This window comes from Ptiloglossa arizonensis, chromosome 6 (assembly GCF_051014685.1).
Source record: "Ptiloglossa arizonensis isolate GNS036 chromosome 6, iyPtiAriz1_principal, whole genome shotgun sequence".
NCBI lineage: Eukaryota > Metazoa > Arthropoda > Insecta > Hymenoptera > Colletidae > Ptiloglossa > Ptiloglossa arizonensis.
The window spans coordinates 18,371,084-18,391,630 of NC_135053.1; the positions used below are offsets into that span (position 1 = coordinate 18,371,084).

The 20,547-nt window shown below is 40.7% G+C and overlaps 2 protein-coding genes across 2 annotated transcripts in view; one reads left to right on the forward strand and one right to left on the reverse strand.

The window, feature by feature from the left end:
• The window catches only part of LOC143147833 (uncharacterized), a 74,236-nt gene that overhangs the window by 18,567 nt on the left and 35,122 nt on the right, over positions 1–20,547 (reverse strand). The window lies entirely within an intron of this gene.
• The window catches only part of LOC143148492 (uncharacterized), a 35,265-nt gene continuing 17,915 nt past the window's right edge, over positions 3,198–20,547 (forward strand). Inside the window, exon 1 of the mRNA XM_076314879.1 lies at positions 3,198–3,315. Within this exon, the coding sequence (XP_076170994.1) occupies positions 3,313–3,315 (3 nt within the window). The 5' untranslated portion in view covers positions 3,198–3,312. The remainder of the gene's footprint in view (positions 3,316–20,547) is intronic.

Below are 20,547 nucleotides of genomic sequence, written 5' to 3' on the forward strand. Positions count from 1 at the left end.
CCACGAGCTTCTAGAGCAGAAAAGAGAACCTCGCGGTGAACGGGCTCGTCGACTCCTAATTACCCGTAAAATTCAACTTTTTCCATCTCCGCGCGGGGAATTATTTATTATTTCCTCCAGGTGACTCGACGCGCGCGTATCCGCGATTTCTCACTTTCCACGTCGACACGACCTTTACTACAGTTCCATACGGTGATTTGGATATTTTCGGAGACAGAGAGATCAAACGAGATCCCTGTTATTCGTTGCATTTTCATTTTTGTCCCCCCCTTGATATTTAATTAAAATAATTTAACAGTCAGCGCGTACGTTCGCGGTGGGACACTTTCGCCGCTTTTTCCGTTCCGGCGCGAAGGAATCGAGAAATTGACGGTTCGTTGTAAAACTTTGTCGTCTTCCTGATGGAAATCAAGTTTCACAGTGTTCTTTTTTTTACTCAAAAAAGCGGAAAGAATTAAAAATAATTCTCCAACGGTATCTTCGACGCGAAGAAAATTTGTCCGCCGACTTTCCCCGCCACTTTTCAATTTCACGTGTTCGAGTATTGGCACTTGTCGAATTCGAGGAAATTCGGTCGGTTCTTCGTCACGGTTGGAATCGTCAAGCGCGAAGGGTTGAACGTTTTTTTTTTTTTTTCGGCTCTCTCGGGAGGGGGGGCGAACACTGCACCGCGCGACCATTAGATCGTAACGTTTGATCGATGCGTTGCGTTGCTCGCGTCGAAGTCACGGTGTGCGCTCCAACCGTGCACGAAACGTGACGGCGGTGTCTCGCGCACGAAACGTGCCCGAGTTCGATAAATCCGTGGAGACGGCCGAGCAAAGGTGAACCGGTGCGAGGAGTCTACGAGCGCGATCAACCACCGGGAGCCAGGGACTCGCCGAGTTCCCTTCGTCGTAAATTGTCGCGGGTTTCGATCGATCGATGGGTACACCGATTCTTTTTCTTTCGCTACGTTACACCGTTTCGTGGTTGTGCACACGGCGCGGCTAACAGGTACGATTATCGTTACTTTGCAGGGGTGAAGTGGTGAAACGACGAAACTGAACGACACCGTTCTTGCGTTTTTGGTTTCACGTCAAGTGTGAAGCGATCAGTAAATATACTCGATGATTTGTTTATAAATTGTTTACGAATTGTTTATAAATTGTTTATGAATTGTTTATAAATTGCTCATGAATTGTTTACGAATTGTTTATAATTTGTTTATAATTTGTTTATAACAAATTGTTCATAATTTGTTTATAACAAATTGTTCATAATTTGTTTATAACAAATTGTTTATAAATTGTTTATAAATTGTTTATAAATTTTGTAGTCTCGATCGGGAATGTATTTCACGGTCGAGGGCACTTTTGACGAAAGAATGAGTCTTTTGGAGCGACTATGAATTTTCTTCGGGGCAATTTGAGCGGAAAATTCGGTACGGTGAGAAATTTATTTGAATTTTGCGGACGCGAGTGTTTTTGTAAGGATCAAGGGGTGTTTGATGCGCCGCTGGTTACTTTTGTACTCGAAAATGAACTATGTGCTCGTTTGGTTGAGTATTTAGTTGGAATCGTACATGCGTAGTCGACGCGATAAAATAATACGAGATTGAAACTTTTCGTTTGAAATTCTCGGTCAGAACGAAACACTTTCTACTGAAATCGATCCGTGGAAATCTGATGTAAATTTTCGTAACGTGGAACATTAAATTAATAGTTACACCGTGTCTCGATGTTAATAAATACCGAACCTTATACATATTGATACAATGGAACGTCCACCGAGTCGTTCATTGCTACAGTTCATGTTTTTAAACATATAAGCGTTGTACATATTTATTAGGACGTTTTCGACCCGTTAATTAGCTCCTCATCGCTAACAGAAGTGTACTTACCCGAAGTTACGTACAAAGAAAAGGGAGAACGAGTTTCCTCTCACTTCCGTGTTTAACACGTTTCATACGAAAAGAATCTCATATTTTCCGTTGCACATAATTACAAACAAATACATTATATTACCGAATTACCATTATGTATGATTCTTCGTAAATCAAAAAGCGTAACAACTTACCCGGCAGATAAAAAAATTCAGTTTCGTTCGAACAATTCATTCAACATGAACCCACAAGGAAACCTTCAGGAATCATCGAAACGTCGTGTACATTTTTTTTTGTAAATAAAAATAATACTTAGGGTGCATCTTCGTTCCAATAACAATGTAAAAATATTCACAAGAATTCAAGCACCCAGTCTGTAATATCACTAAAAATAAATAATCTAAAAAGAACCACAACTATGATTTTCGACCACCAAGCAACCCCTACTCGATTTAAAAGGTAAATTTTCCCTAAAATTTAATCTAACAATCCCTACTCTATTTAAAACGTCAATTTTTCCTAAAATTTAATTTAACAATCCCTACTCTATTTAAAAAGCAAATTTTCTCTAAAATTTAATTTAGCAACCTCTACTCTATTTAGGAGGTAAATTTTCCCTAAAATTTAATTCAGCATTCCCTGCTCTATTCAAAAAGTAAATTTTTCCTTAATTAAATTATAATTTACCGTTATAATTATAGGCTACTGGCTATTGGAGGTCGGTGAAGATAATTTGGGCGCGAAATAAAAGAAAGACGAGGCAACCAGTATCGGTACCCGTGGCTACGAAAAAAGGAACACCTGAAATGCTCTCACCGATCGTTCGCTCAATTTCTCTAAGAAAAATGCGTTGCTTTCAGAGCGAGCGAGGAAAGACGAGCGGCTGACGGACAGTATCACCTGGATAAAAGGTACCTGGAATTGTCTCGGTTGTACCGGTTCTCTTAGGAGGGGGAGGGAGGGGGCCAATCGAAGGAGAGGCTTTCTCCTGGATCACGGTTCGCCGGTGCTCCTTTACACACCGCGGCCGGTCGTCATTTGGTGGGGATATCTATATAGGCTGTCCATTCCGGGTGAGCCCCTTCAAACTGTCCGCGATCTTAAGCCCGTGCGCGCATTACGAGAGTCACTTGGATCTATCGGTATCGTCGATCCCCACGGTGTGTCCTGACGAGGTGCTCGCGTTTTCTTTTCCAGCCGGCCGGAGGGTACCTCGGTAAGAGTGCCGCGAGCGGAAAGAAAAAAAAGGGGGAAAAGAAAAAAAGAAAGAGGGTGTTTCGGGGCACGAGGACATGGCTAGTTGGTGGTGCGGTGTGAGAGTGTGCAACCGAGACGAACACTAGCGAACAGACGTGAAATTTTGAATTTTACATTAAGCGGAAACCCGTGGAGGAAAAGCGAGCCAGGATTCTAACGGACGGCCAGTGGTACTGGGATTGCTCTGCGCTATGGTGAGTGATCACGATCAGCTGTTTCGGGGGTGTTTGTAAATTCGAGACGAATTCCTATCTCGCGAGTCGGTCACTTATTTGTATCTTGCAAATTGGTTGTTACTTTGTATTTGGTTAATTAGTTGCTAATTTGTATTTGGTAAATTAGTTAATAATTTGCATTTTATAAATTAGTTACTAATTTCTATTTTGAAAATTAGTTATTAATTTGTATTTGATAAATTAGTTACTAATTTCTATTTTGTAAATTAGTTACTAATTTCTATTTTGTAAATTAGTCACTAATTTATATTTAGTAAATTAGTTACTAATTTCTATTTTGCACATTAGTTACTAATTTCTATTTTGAAAATTAGTTATTAATTTGTATTTGGTAAATTAGTTACTAATTTCTATTTTGTAAATTAGTCACTAATTTATATTTAGTAAATTAGTCACTAATTTATATTTAGTAAATTAGTCACTAATTTATATTTAGTAAATTAGTAACTAATTTATATTTAGTAAATTAGTCACTAATTTATATTTAGTAAATTGGTTACTAATTTCTATTTTGTACATTAGTTACTAATATGTATTTGGTAAATTAGTTACTAATTTCTATTTTGTAAATTAGTTATTCATTTGTACTTTATAAATCAGTTTCTAATACATATTTAGTAAATTAGTTACCAATTGGCATTTTATAAATCAGTTACTAATTCCTATTAAGTAAATTAGTTACTAATTTGTGTTTTGTAAATTAGTTATTAATTTATATTTCGTAAATTCTTATACTGTGCAAGTTGAACATTTTGATCCTCCTTCGGATTAGTTTTGTTCATTTACGATTGTGATTTTTATCTTATTTCACAATTATTGACACACTTGTTTGAATATTCGCTTCAATATTAATCGAATACACTATTGTACAATTTTAATAATGATTCTAGACTCGTCTACGTCGTTACAGAGAAAAATATCGAAACTAAGATTCAAGATACTCCTTAAAATCGTTAGGATTATTTTTAATCGGTTCACGATAATTAAAGTACAATATTTGTAATCTGGTCGTAGAAGTGCTCTTAACAAAATTGGGAAATTTTACGGGCGAATGAAACCAATATTCGTTCAGTTTCGAATAATGATAATAATTAGATATTGGAGAATTTATCGAAAGAGTCTTAACGTTCTTCGTCGAGTTTCTAATAATGTTTTCATTCTCAAGTACCGTGTTGGTCGTTAACAGTGACTTGTACCAAGAATTTTAAATCATTTATCGAACAATCGAAGTTTATTTAACGGAACACAGTTTTCAATAGTTTAAGAATTTCCCGGATATTGCCTTTCGATTCCGGTTGTGCGCTTTCTATTGCTGACTCTATTAGTAGATCGTGCATTGACTTACACCCACGCGCGCACAGAATAAAGGACTTAAATGGTGGAAAGTAGCGTTCTTCTTTATTGCTAAATTCTCCTAGGTTAATGGAAAATATACAATCGAACGGTCCGGTGGTTTGTGGGTCCATTTCGATTGACACGACCGATTTACATTTTAATGAAAATCTCGCGATACTATGAACTTTCGACGATATCCAAGATTTATTTATTTTCGTACTAATTGCTAATTAAATACGCTAATTGAAGACGAACTTTTACGACCGCTGGAGATATTCAGGTTTTTAAGGAGAGGAACAGTTTTCTAAACGTGTTCTCGACGAGTCCAGCTTGCAGCTGATTTCAATCAAAACGCAATAAAAAATTGGAAATCCGTGTATACATTAAACACTCGCAAAAACTAACTTTTACGACCGTTGAAGATTTTCTAAAAATTCGAAGTTTAAATTGGAGTGAAGTACTTCGCAAAGTTAAATTTTGGCTTGATTTTAAAATGAAAATTTTAGATTATTATTAATATCGTTCGTTTCTCGTTCGTTTGCAAAATTTCATCGTCGAGTCTAACTTGCAGATTTTAAACAAAATAGAAGAAAAAAATTGGAAATCTATTATTACAAAAAAGATTTTCTAAGTATTCGAAATTAAGTGTTACACAAAGTTTAATTTGAGATTATTATAATATTCGTCTATTTCTAAATATTTTGCAAAATTTTATCGCTACGAGTCGATTTTAAACAACTTGCAGCAGATTTTAAACAAAATACAAGAAAAAAATTGGAATTCCGTGTTTGCAAGAAACAGTACAAAAAAAAACCAATAAGTTATGTTTTTTGAGTATTTTTTTCCGATTTAAATTTTGTGTTCTCCTTTGAGTTTTCCTACGGTAAGTAAGTTGGATCACAAGATCATTGCAATAGGCAAAATCGAAGCTACAGTGCTCTGTTAATTCGCCGCCGGGAAAGAAATGGGGGTCAGTGTGTAAACAGCTTCGCTCCTTATGTCGCAATTCGAGAGGTCGCCGACCGTCTTCCTCTTTTGATCGCGTGGTCGAGCTTCTTTCTCTTTTTTTTTATTCCCGAGGGAAAATTGGATCGCACCCAAGTCCCCGCTTTTGTGCAACGTAATCATCCATGACAATGTGTATACACGTGTTCCAAACCCGAATCTCTTTCTTTAACGAGAAAGAGTGATTACTATTTTCCGTGCCGTGAAATATCATTCATACTTTCGTTAACTAGGTAAAAAATTTAATATTCTAACTATTGGTGTACAACTTGTTTGGAATTTCGATCGTCCAATCGGTGCAATTATTTTATTTGAATACTTCCAGCAATGTGGAATAGCGAATCTTTGATTAAAAATTTCGTAATATTGAAAATTGATTATAAAATTGAAACGAGCTGCGCGAGTTAACAAAATTAATATTTAGACCGTTCTAGTCTTGCCTTTGATCACATTTGCCACCGTCAGGAGGCATGAAAATACTCGAAAATTAAAACCAAATTTGTTTGTTTTTTATAAAATCCAAGTACAGAGATTTCTGGAAGTGTTACGAATTTAATGTTTCGATAGAAAGATGGAAAACGAAGGGAAAGTTCGTACATACTTGTGTATTACAGTGAACGAGTAATAATTCTCTAAATACGGAATGGAACATTTTTGCAAACGCATTTTAACACTATTAATCTAATACCAGCACTCGAAGCATTCGATCAATACCCCTCCGTGCGTGGAACGCCCTCGGCGCGTTCAGCGAACACGCTTGATAAACGGGACCACCGTAATTCCGCACACAGCGACCGGTTGACGGTCGGGTATCTCCAGCAAATCGTTAAACGTTGGAAAATTCCTCGCCAGATTGCGCAACACATGCTCTGGCTACCCATAAACGTTTAATCGAGTTTAAAAACAGCGTTCCAGTTTATTGCACACGTGTGGCGCATTTTCAACGTCAGTGTAACGCAACGAACGATTCGCGTGCAATGTATAATTTACGAGATGTTCAAGTCGCGCTGAAAGACGACCACCCGTTTTGAATAAAGTTAAGCAAAAGACTCCTGAAAAGGAGAGACTCGAAGAAAGGAATCCGCGAGACAGAACGCGGTCTTTTGGGAACAAAAGACACCTCCCCCCTCCTCCTCCTCCTCTCCACCGCGGGGAGGAGACTTCGAGGGACGAATCGAAAAGGGGAAAAAGAAACCGTGAAATTCCTCGTGCTCGCCGGCAGCTATTCCGTGGACACGAAAACTAGGAAGAGTTCTTTATTCTTTGTTAATTGCCTTGTCGCGTGGCGTGACTTATCCTTAAAGGACGAAATCTTGGTTCGGTGGTTTGAGCTAGAGGGATTGTGGTAATTAATTTATAAAAAAGAATGGGAAATTGACAAACATTTTTCGAGGGGAATCTCGGTCGTTTTGTATAATTATTTCGGTTATTCATTTATTGTAGATTGTTGATACGTTTTCGAGCGTATTTCAAAGACATTTTTTTTTTTTACATTATTGTTACTTTCGACCGATATCACTACTTTAATTTGTAATACACTTTGAATCAATATATCGTAAGATCGTAATTTTTATTTATATTTTTCACTTAACTTGTATCTTTTATTTGTTAATATTTGTACATTTGTACAGACGTTTGAATATCTTTTTGTCTTGGAGGGTATCAATTGATTCGTTGTTTCACTTCCTGACCTATTGTCTGGGTTCGGGCTGTCCGCCATTTATAAAACTGGAGCATCGTTTGACAATACTTCCGATAATAAAGCTCAGTAACCAGTACGGTAAATTTGGGGATGAATAGAGTTCCTACTGTATCTACGTGTACGTCAACTCTTTACCAGAGTCTCTGATAATCAACGAGAAGGTATTGAGAATTTTATTATATTTAAATTTGAGGTTAGGTAGATTAACAGTATCTCAGCTCCTTACGTAGATACATATGTCATGGTGTCTCTCTGTATTGTCACATTTTGTATAATAAACGAAGTGGAAAACAAATTTTCGTGGGTCAGCTTCGACCCCGAGGTGAAAAAGATCGATTCGTGGAACAAAAACGCTACCTTCTTCGGTTACATGGAATCGATCGAATTTCGTCCAAATTCGTGCAACACGCCGACTACTGTATTTTTTTAACAGGGGTTCTTCGTTTAATTTGTTATCCATGATCTCATCAACCTCGATATTTACCCCGCTTTCTTGCAACTCTCGTGGCTTTACTCTATTATACACCTCCGAGTATCGTGTAAATGAATCTTTTCATTCGATTGGTTATCTATAATTGCTCGAACCTCGGTATTTACACGGGTCATCAACCCCGCTTTCTTGCAACTATCTAGATTCTACTATATTTTGCGAAGTAAGTGAATCCTCCTTATCCAATTAACTGTCTATGATTGCTCGAACCTCGATACTTCCACAAATGATCTAACCCGTTTTCTTGCAACTTTTCAGGTTCTACTCTATTTTACACTCTCAAGTACAGTACAAATAAACCTTCCTGTCCCATTAATTACTTACAATTGCCCCAAACTTGATATTTGCACGAATCATCCACCCCGTTTTCTTGCAACTTTTCAGGTTCTACTTTATTTTACACTCTCAAGTACAGTATAAACGAACCTTCCTGTCCCATCAATTACTTACAATTGCCCCAACCTTGATATTTGGACAAATCATCCACCCCGTTTTCTTGCAACTTTTCAGGTTCTACTCTATTTTACACTCTCAAGTACAGTACAAACAAACCTTCCTATCCTTTGAATTAACTTACAATTGCCCCAACCTTGATATTTGCACGAATCATCCACCCCGTTTTCTTGCAACTATCGAAACTCTACTATACTTTACGTATTTCAAGCGAATATACCCGATAGAAAACCTCCACGGAGACGCAGAGTTTTGTGGAGCGATCAGAAATTGGTAGATTTCGCGCGAAACGGAAAGACAGAAGGAAAGGAAAAGCACGCCTCGCCGGGATAGATTGGATCTATAGTTCGCCGCGCATACAACCGACTTAATAGACAATGAAGATTTGCGGCCGCGATAAAACGAACCGCAGGAATCCCTTTTCGGTATTCCCGTTGCTCCTTTGTTAAAAGTTCGCCCGATGAATTCGTCGTAATTACACGGCCGCGGACTCTATACGCGATTCGCATTGCGTAACCGCCGGTTTGTTATTACAATATCCATATTGTTGCCCGTAGAAAGTGTTCTTCGCAAGTAGTTGCAGTTGGATGCAACGATCCGACGTAAAATTCATCCGACTAGGAACCAGGACTACCCGATTCGTCGAACGTGCTTTAAAAGGTCCGATGAAACCCGCGGAGTCATTTGTTCAGCCACCGCTAATGCTTATTTGGTAACCATCGGTCGCTCGAAGGTGATTTAACTTCCTTTCTCTTCGTTGGAATGCGTCAAAAGGTTTGTCAGTTTCTAGGAAACACAGCTGACACGTTACGTTCGGAACGCCTTGAAACCGAGGACGCGACTTTTCGACATTAATACGATTGTTTTAAACGATTGTTTTAAACGAAAAGTGGTGACTAATCGTACCATCGTAGCGTCGTGTATCCGCGCTCCTTCTTTATCGATACCTTTCGGCTTGCCACGAAAACGTGCAATCTTTGAGGTTAGGTTTTTCGAGAACGCGTTTTTTGATTCTTGATTTTTGTACGGTTAACTGTACGGTTTGTATTTTACATTCGTGTGGATGAATGGAGATAAATTTATTAGAAGTTGGAGAAATAATTTAAATTGGGGAAAAAAATAATTTGAATCGGGGAGAAAATAATTTGAATCGAAGAGGAAATCGTGTGAATTGAAAGGGAAGTAATTTCAATTGGAGAAAAAATAATTTGAATCGATGAGAAAATAATTTTCATCGAGGAGAAAAGTATTTCGAATTGACAAAAAAAATCATTTGAATTGGGGAAGAAATATTTTGAATTGGAAAAATGATAATTTGAATTAGGGAGAAAATAATTTGAGTCGAAGAGGAAATAATTTTAATTGCAGAGGAAATAATTTGAATCGCAGAGAAAATAATATGAATCGAAGAGGAAATAATTTGAATTCAAGAGCAAATAATTTGAATCGAAGAGGAAATAATTTGAATCGAAGAGTAAATGATTCGAATTAAAGAAGAAATAATTTGAATCGGATAGAAAGTCATTTGAATTGAAGGGAAAATTGAAGGAGGAAATAATTTTAATTGAGAAGGAAATATTTTCAATTGGGGAAAAAAATCATTTTAATTCAAGAGAAAAATAATTTCTATCGAAGAAGAAATAATTTGAATCGAAGACGAAAAAATCGTTTGATTTGAAAGGAAAATAATTTCTATCGAAGAAGAAATAATTTGAATCGAAGAAGAAAAAATCGTTTGATTTGAAAGGAAAATAATTTCTATCGAAGAAGAAATAATTTGAATCGAAGAAGAAAAAATCGTTTGATTTGAAAGGAAAGTAATTTCTATCGAAGAAGAAATAATTTGAATCGAAGAAGAAAAAATCGTTTGATTTGAAAGGAAAATAATTTCTATCGAAGAAGAAATAATGTGAATCGAAGAAGAAAATCGTTTGACTCGAAGGGATAAATAATTTTTATTCGAGAGGAAATAATCTTGATCGCGGAAAAGATAATGTTACAGTTTCGTCGTGGGATCGAAGACGGTCCAGACGGTGGTCGAAATATTCGAAGGCGAAAGTGCATAAAGACGAGGCCACGAGAAGAAAGTCCAGTTGCCGGACGTGTTAAGTGGAACGAACGATACGTCGTCTCCCGAGGAGGACACGGGAATCGGGTTCGTTCGGTCGAAGGGTGGGGGACGTGAGAAAGGAAGTTCGTTCGTTCGGATTGTATTTTCCCTGATAACTGCTCTCTGAGAAAGATACACGACCAAGACTGCGCAGCGGAATGATAAATTCCCGATTGCGAGTGAAACTAACAAAATTATATAATTTTCATGCGATTCCGGCAACAATGGGCGACATTATCATAATTGATAAATATACCACGATACAATATCGATAATCGTGGACAGCGAAAGTCCCCCGATAGCTGCCAAATGAAACTTAATGTCGTAAAATTCGTTAATTTTATCGCGATATTAGCAACAATGTTGCAACATTACCACAAATGTACCACGATACAATTCATCGATAGTCGTAAATAGTGAAAGTCGTTCGGTAACGTTCGAGCAAGACTTGCCATCGAAGAATTAAATAATTATAATTACGATACTAATAACGGTAGGTAACATTATTGTATATACTACGATAAATGTGATCGACGGTAGTAATCAGTGAAAGTTTCCCGATAGTTTTCAAATCAAATTCGGTGTCACAAAATTAAATCACAATACTAATTATACTAAATAGTCCTGTAAAAATCTAGTGTTGGGATATTAAACAATTTTATCGCGATACTGACAACAATAGGTAACATTATTCTATATACTACGATAAGTGTGATCGATAGTAGTGATCAGTGAAAGTTTTCCCATAGTTTCCAAATTTAATTCGATGTCACAAATTTAAATTATTTTATTCCAATAAATAGTTGTACCATTATTGTACTAATTACAATAAATAGTCGTATAAAAGTCCAGTGTCGGAATATTGAACAATTTTATCGCGACACTATCAACGACGTCATAATTTTACCATAAAACAGATAAATATACAACGATCTGATTTTTACATAGTCGTAGAAAGTACGGTACGTGTTATTCGACTCGTGGCGTCCCACTCTTAAATTGCAGGTTGTACGGGGAGACAGTTACGAGGGAAAGAAAATTGAGTCGTGGGTGTTACTTAATGTCCAGGTTTTGACGTTAATATCAAAGCGTCACGGTTAGTTCCAGCTACATACACACACTCGCGGTATTGTGTTTCAAATTTTCCCGCACCTCGTTACTTCGAAGTTTTCAGACATCTTTACGTGTTTCAGCGCGCGAAACAACCGTTACAGTTTCTCGTTTCTCTCACCGTGCAAAGTCTGCCAAAGGTTGCCCGCTGTAAAGTACAAGCGTCTCAAGGTTTTGCTAGGAACTAAAGTGTCATGGAGATATTGGACTCTTTGAGAAGCGAGAGATCTTTTTCAGACAAGATTCAGTCGCTCTTCAGCTTACCCACCGCAGAGATTCTGCTTTTAATTCTCCGGTCGTGGTCGAAACTAGAAATTTATTTTAACTTTACGGAAAAACGTCGTCACGCGGAGAACCGGACCAGATTCTGGATGCGACTGAAATTTAAACGATTCTTCGTGAAAAAATGAATAAAAAACGTGGAACAAAGTTTTTTCGTACGAGATTCCGTTTTCGAGAAAATCGATCTCGAAAATTTGCAGGGCATTCGCGCGGTTGACCAGCTCGTCTGCCCATTGGTCGTTGTTTCTACTTCATCGCGTTCCAAGTAGAAACAGACGACCAGTGTCAGTCGTTGAGTCGTGCTCGCGAATTTTCAAAATTCTTTGCTGAAAAAAATTTCATTTCACGTTTTCGATCCACACACACACGAAGACACGTTCATTTTTTTATATTTATTTTCTACCTTTTGCAAAGAAATTTTTTAAATAAGAAATAAGAACAAATCGTAGAATCAATTTGGATCTTATATCTTTGTCTATTTTCCAAAACATTTTCGAATTGTAAAGTTTCCCTTGGAAATAAAAAATGCATCGGTTGGCGACCGAGAGTCGCCTCTCGAGTTCAAAGGGTTAAGAAACTGAACATATTCTATTACAATTATCCGATCTACTCTTTGTACCGTCATAAGAGACACAGTCTTGTTTTTAAAAATACGCTCGAATAGGAAATAATTTTCTCAGGTTATTTTTCATCCGATTACGTTTCATCTGAAACGTCGCGTAGATACGAAATATAATGGCGTTCTCGACAACGCCTTTCTCGACGTAGAAGCGATTGGCAGTGGTGCAGTGACAGGTGGCTGTTACCTCTCAATCCGACCAATTAACGTCCAGCCGCGGATTTTCACCGTGGACGCGGCGCGCACCCTCTCGAAACAAGAAACGAAAGTTCTCGAGAGACTGGAGAACAGCCGCGTAGTTAGAAGTAGAGCGTGAAACACCGAAGGCCGTCAATGTGGCATTTTCGCGTGTCGTTTCCTCGATCGAGTTACAGCACCGTTCCCGTTTCAGCGGCCACGTGTCGTTTCGTGTCGTTTCGTGTCCGATCGACCGGAGGATCGAGTCGACTCTCGTGATACCGGACCGCAGCTCGCGTGGAACGAACCCGAAGTGAACGCATTCGCGATCACCCTTCCGTGCTAGGCTAGGCGTGCTAACGTTGCGTTCGATTTTCTCGATCTTTCCAACCGATCTCGCGCGGATCGTAACAGGGAACCGATAAGATAACTTACAAAGAGCACCGTGCAAAGAGTACCGATACTTTCTGGGTTTGCGATCCGAACACCAGGCCGTCGAATATCTGAGCTTGTCTTCGGAGAAGAAAAAAAGAAAACGAAGACAACCTTGACCTTTGAATCCGTGCCCCTCGACGACGAGAGTATCCTAATTCGATGTTTCTTGTTGCACGTTCGTAAAGCTCTGTTTCGTGTAACCGGGGTACGTTTCCATAGTGGGAGAGTCGACCTTTTATTTATTTAGAGTCAAGGCCACGCGAGAGCGAGATGAATGCTGCATTGTGGAAAATTGAAATTTGAACGAATCGCGTCGTATCTACGTGGAATTGTTGTAAATAGATCGGCGAGGTTCTCCCGGTGAGAATGAGCCCAAACACGCCGGTATTCGGAGTATTTTTAATTATCCGTTCGGATCGTTTTTTAACGGCAGCTGATTGGACGAATTTAAACATCGTCGGAATATGGTTGTGTTTGTACTCGTTTTAATCGGCAAAATCACGCCGATCTATCGACGATACTCTCGCGACGATACGATGAAAAGTGTTTGAATTTTAATGTTAATCAATGATAGATAATAGCGGAGATGATTCAATTTTGCCCAGTCGGGGAAAATTTTCGTTAGTTAACGCATCGATAAGAGAGAAAGGTATATACTCACGGACAAGAGATCGACTATTTCGATATTTATTCTTCGTTCAGTATTCTTACCCGAAGCGGTGACGGAACGACGAATCGCAAAGGGTTAGTGGCCTTCAAAGTTTCTCCTACTTCGCGAGATTCAGTAGCGAGCCACTCCACGGATTCACTTCCGTCGTTAGGGAGGTATTCCGCCTACGGAAACGGTGACAGTCGCCTCTGCTTTGCCTCTGCTTCACCTCCACCTCTACTCCTCCTTTTTCGACGTTCTGTCCATTCAGACGTAAACAGAGATCTGGCTTTCGGCGGTATTCGAGTACACAGAGACACGGTCGCGTTTTTGTCAAACGAGTAGCTTCTTGCGAAAGAGTCCACGAACATCTCTGAAGAAAGATGGTCGAGAATCTGCGCCGAACTGCAGCCACTTTTGACCGAGATTAGCCAAAGGCGATCGCGAGAGGACACCCCGTCTATGGACCGTTAAATTTCGTCGTAGCTCCGTCCTCGCGTCGATCGATGCTTTCTTCGTCGCCTGTTATACACCGTGAAACGATGCCTGTTACACCACGAAGACGAATTGTTGTCTGTGAACTATCGTGTAATCGTATCCCGTTATTGTTTCATTGGACGGCCGCGCAACTTGTAAAAATTCGTGAAAAACAATTAAATTACGTAAAGCGTAGGAACTGACGTGACGTTGAGCAATAACCAACGGTAATTGACAATTGTGTCGCGTGCAATCGGGGAAGAACCGAAAGACGTAATGTGACGTTCGGTCCCGGGACCTTTCATTTTCGTGTCTTGCAAAAATCTCGAAAATTCTTTCTACAAAATCTCTCCAATACCGATTGCTTCATTTTCCTCGCTAAATACATTGCAATCGACTGTCCATCCATCCGTTGGGTTATCCATTTCGTAACCTCAAAGATGGAATCCAGCTTCGTAAACGGATACGTTTCCTAATGCGAACAACTTTCTGAAACCCGTTTCCCGGTATAGTCTCGATTCTAAAGACCTGCCAAGCAGTCAGGTAGTCGGGTTCTCACCTCGTTGATACGAAAGGATCGAAGAGGTGAAAATCGATGCATTTTTGCATAAAGTTACGCGACTCTGCGACCGATATCGACTCGAGAATCGAGCGAGCGCGAAAGCGAAGAATCCCGACCGCGGAACGTCGGCTGGCTCCAATCGAGGATTCCTCGAGCATGGTAACGTTCGAGAAACGTGGCTCGTATTCAGCAGGCCGCGTGAAACTTGCTCACAGTCTCTCTCTCCCCTCCCTTCTGTAGCAGGATGCGCGTAGAAGGCGCTCACAGTTTCTCTCCCCACTCCCGCTCCCTCGCGATGCGCGTGAGACGCGCTCACAGACTCTCCCCCTACTCTCGTTCCCTCGCGATGCGCGTGAGACGCGCTCACAGTCTCTCCCCCCACTCTCGCTCCCTCGCGATGCGCGTGAGACGCGCTCACAGTCTCTCCCCCCACTCTTGCTCCCTCGCGATGCGTGTAAGAACTCGCGACGTTCGTTGTGTACGCATCACGCACTTTCTTGTAGCACGCGTAACCAATTAAACGTTCCACCTTCGTGTCGATCGAAACCCCATTTCGATTCCAACTGTTCGCGTAACGACGATCCAACGACACGGTGGAAGTTTTTGCTTCGTCACCGGAGAATAGAATTCGGTCCTCGAAGCGCGAACAAGCAACGAGGAGAAGAGGTAACGAGCTTCGTTGCTCGTTAGAGAATGTTAATGTTTTCGAACGATCGAGACGCGAGGAAAGCGGGGTGGAATGTAATCTTTCGCTGGAAAAATGGAGCGAGAATTTTTCGCGCGTAGATAACACGATAATCCCTCGATAAAACATACAATCGACGCGAAACGTTTTAAAGAGGGATGGTAGCGAATTTGATCCTGGAATTGAGTTTTCGTATCTCGGGTCGGGACCCAACCACGTGCGAACCATCCAACGAGCAGAGTGAACGAAATATATGAAGAGTGAAAGGAGAATACAGCGTTACCACGCTCGCCTCCGAGTTTCAAAACGATGCTATAAGCGTATCTGGGTGATTACACTAATGGCAAATTAATCACTGGTATACTTTCACTATACCTTCACGAGAGTGTTACCAATAGATTGGCGAGATTCTCCCGATAAAAATGAGTATAAACACGACCATCTTCGGATTACTTTTTAGTTCAACGTTACACGAATCGTTTTTCAAAAATTGTTAATTACTTGTAAATGAAAATAGTCCGAGTACGGTCGTCTTTGTATTCATTCTTTTGGGGAAGATCTCGCCAATCTATTGATAATACTTTCGTGGAGGTATAGTGAAAATAAATGCAGAATATAAATATTACTCGCATTCCTTTCGGGACTGATCTTTCTTTCTCCCTGCAATACCTTCGTAACTTTAATAGGATGGTGTTATTGATATTCACACGTCCCTACGTCAACCTGTAATTACTCTACTTACTATAGTCTTCTACACTTGATTACTCGCAATGTCTACAACTACAAGCTTTGATTATGTTTCTTCTTAACATACAACGAAGTTTAACTAATTATCAATATGGTCAGAGGAATACGACGACCTAGAAAACACGATCGTTGGACGACCTTAAACATGAAAATTTCATGCAATTATGCACAGCTCAATGGATTTACGATCCAGCGCTTGCTAACGAGAAACGAGGAGCGAGATTCTACGGGAGTTCGAACTTGTAATTTTCAGCACGAAATGAACTTTCTCGAAAAGTCTAATTGCAATCGGTCGTTTCTCGAATTTTGTAGAGCTTTCGCGTCAAAGATTGTTCGAAACTCATATTACTGTGAATTATGAAAATCACGATACGATTTTTGTTCTTAATAGAACTTTTTCTTTTAAATTTCGAATCACTTGAAGTTTGTAGAAATTTCTACAAAGAAAGCTACAATTTTGTTACAAATACGATTTATCTTTAATTGAAGATACGCAACTCACTGTGGTACAGTAGATAATGTTTGAACGCGTTCGCTATTCGCTGACCCAGATGTAGGTCGGAACAACTTTGTCTAAGGAGTCCATCCAATGCACAAGCATCGCCAGTACACTTAACACAAGATTTTCTTTGAAACTACTAAACATAGCTATATCCGAAGGACGTCGAGGCTTAGTATTTACAAAAGCCGATAAAATATTTATAGTTACGAAAATCTAATTATTTCTTGTCGTGATATATTCATGCTCATAGTGTGCAATAATTCCCGATTTCGAGCGCCACTAACGAAAAATAAAATTCCTACATTCTTTTTTACATCTTCGCGGCGATACGAACAATAATTCGGTGAGATCTTCCCAATGAGAACGAGCCCAAACACGATCGTATTCGCGTTATTTACGCCCACGTTTCGTCCGGAGAATCGCGCCAATCCATTAATAATGCATTACGCGAATAAAAAGTCGACAAATTGTCGTAAACGAGTCCAGTCCCGGTTTCGAAGCTAGTGTCGAAAGGATCGATCACCTAAAAAGAGAACTCCGTTCCATTTCTCCCGAACAATGTCGACCACGTTCATAGATGTTCGCCTTAAGCGCGTGACACCGGTTCCAACAGGTCCGTCTCCCCTGGTCTAGTTCGAAGAATCGTCGCGAGGCCGCGGGATAAACTATCCGCCGCTCGAACCGTGTCGAGAGATCAATTCGACGACCGCGCCTTCGCAGAAGCAGCTTCTTCTCTCAAGGAGAGAAAGGTGCCCCGACCTCCTTTCGGACCGCTCTCCTCCGTTCGCGTCCGCGATCCGCTCGCGAGCAGAGCGACTCGATAATTCGCGCGCTCGAACAACGAAATTGGGCGCGATGTTTGCGTACGAGTAGCCGTAACGAGCGCGAGAGAATCCACCGTGCAGGCTGCACGCGCCCGTCGGGAGAAAGTTACGCTACCCCCACCCCGGTTCCGCCCACCGTGCATTCGGAGAGAATCGGGTCCGTACGAGGGAACGCCCGAACGCCCGGCACTGGGAAGAAAGATCGCTCGTTCGCTCGCACGGCGGCTCGTCGCTCTGGGAATTGCGAACGGCGCGTGTACTGGTTTTTCCGTCGATAGTGAAAGGGAGAATCGGTCGTCCTGTCCCGTTGGAAAGAAATTCGACCGCGCGGGCTCCCTTTCGGTTCGAAAGCGCGTTGTTGGGCGCCTTCGTCCACGGGAGAAGTAGGCGGCGCGAGTTATGTAGATCGTGAAGCTCATTGGAAACTCGTTAGAAATTAATACCGCGACGCGCGATGGGAATCGACGCGCGCGGCCGCCAGCCGCGTTTTTCTCGCGGACCGCGACCGGTCGACCCCGTTTCGAGACGGTTCGTGGAAGCGACGGGACGCGATTTTCAAAAGCTGTTAGTCCTACCAGGTCCCGTTGCGCGCGCGACGCTCATTTTCTCTTGCGGTGGACATCGGTCACGGCGGAACGGACTTTTGAGAACGCGACAGCGATTGATCCGACAATCGAGTGCGCGCGCGCGACTGTAATTACGCGGGGAAGGGGATCGCGCTTGCACGTGTAATTTAACCAAACGTAGCAGTACGTTATTTGCGGTATGTTTGATGAAGTAATTTAACGGAACGGATATAGACGGTACATGCAGAGAAACGATAGTTCTAATTTCGTGGTACACAGTACGTTATTTACAGTGTATCGAATAATTTACCGACACGCGACGTTACTACGCGATAAATTTCTATTTTTCAGACAGGTCGTTTACAATAATTTACGTCAAAAAAAATTCCCTGCACATTTCAATATTCAAATTTCCCGTTAATAAATTCGTGGTCCGCGAATGTGGATCAAGTACACGTTATATAAATAATGAAAGCTAATATCCATGTATTGCATCCCTCGTTGCGTACATTATTTTAATTATATTTTACACCGTTACATTAACACCCCACTTCGCGTACTCGCGTTGCTATTCGCGTTACGGTCGACTCCGCTCCGTATCCATTATCCTCTGTTTCCATTTCTTCCACCAGAATTCCCTTCATAACGATTTCTTTTCCTGAAACTCGTCGCTCGCAGCGTTAAATTCCCGTCGTAGCATTTTTCCCGTTCCGTTTTGCGGTAACACGACAAAGCTTCTTCATTTACAAGCGCTCGTTGGATCCCGCTACTCTTCAATCTTACGAAAACACACTTTCCCCAAAGGGGTTTCATATTTCAGGAAAACCGAAAACCTTCTTCCCGTCACCGGGAAAAAGTTGATCGAACTCACGGCAACAAATTGGCGTAAAGCGAAACGGAGTCGTGTAGAAATCACGAGTAAGAGAAATATCGCAATTTAAGATAGATTTTTTTATTAGGAGAAACACGTTTTACGACCGATAAAAAGAAAGTCTTCTCTGAATGTACATATTTGTATCTGACACGATTCCATCTGAAGAGCTGAATGATTTTCGACGGAACTTTATCGATTTAAAAATTATTTTCAGTGGGTAAGAATTTTTCCTGACCCACTGTGGATCTCGTGGATCAATTTGTACAATTCAAAGTGCAAATTAAAAATTAATTTCTTTCCGTAAATAAATTTTCCATGTCCACTGTGGGTCACATGGGCCAATTTGTACAATTTAAAGTGTAATTTAAAAATTAATTTCCTTCCGTAAATAAATTTTCTAGGCCCACTGTGGGTCAAATGGACCAATTTGTAAAATTCAAAGTGTAATTTAAAAATTAATTTCCTTCCATAAGAATTATTCCTGGCCCATTGTGGGTCATGTGGATCAATTTATACAATTCAAAGTGCAAATTAAAAATTAATTTCCTTCCGTAAGAATTCTTCCTGGCCCATTGTGGGTCACGTAACTTACAAGATTCAAAGTGAAATTTAAAAATCGGTTTCATCGCGTGGAGAATGTTTCCTGGCCGGTTGTCGACCACGCGAACCAATTTATAAGATCCGAGCCCCCTGCTTGAAAATTAATTTCCTTCGGTAAAAAATTTTCCCCCGTTCTCCGTGAGTCGTGGGGCGCATTCCGACTCGCTCGAGCGTCGCGGAACGCGCGCCGTGACGCAACCGGACGCCGATCGTGAACCGAAGACAGAACCCGACTCGCCGTCGGGATACACGGATCACGGTAATTTCACAGTCGGTGGTCCCGTTTCTAAAGCACCTGGAATAACGAAGAAAGCAGAAAAATCGTGGCCCGTGTCCGGCCGTGCACGCGATCTTCCGCAATGAAAATCGCGTGCACGGCCGCTCCTCGTAATCGGAATGATGTCAGTAGTACGGCATCGTTTCGTACGCGAGCCAGCCAAGATTCTCCCTTGAGGAAAGTCGGTGATTCATTGGATATAATAACTGACCAGATCGAGGTCCGCGTTGATCAACGTGTTGATCTTGATCCCCGACGTAGATACAATTTTAATTACTTAATAAAGTAGCACGAGCCTGACAGATTGTTGCAGTCAGAGATGGTGCTCGTCAGCGAACGCGGAGACGTTGTCTCGGGATGAACGTATGCAGCGTGAACAATCGTGTTAAATATTTCCACCGTTGGATTACACCGGCCCTCGGTGTAATTAAACGTACGAATACTGTATTTAACCTGAAATCTGAAACGAAAGTTTATAATTGTGAGAGAAAAACGTAGCAGCGACAGTGAACACTGTCCAGTACTTCTAGGTGACGTTGCAGCTGAGACGACGTTGCACGATGCACCCGAGCGGTGGAGTGTATGCATTTAGAGGGTTTCGATTGTGAAAGATTCTTTTGGAAATTGGAGAGCCCGATTTATAATGATGATAACGTAAAATAGCTATTGTTGGTAGGTTCTCGATTGGTGAAAATTCAATTGAAGTTTA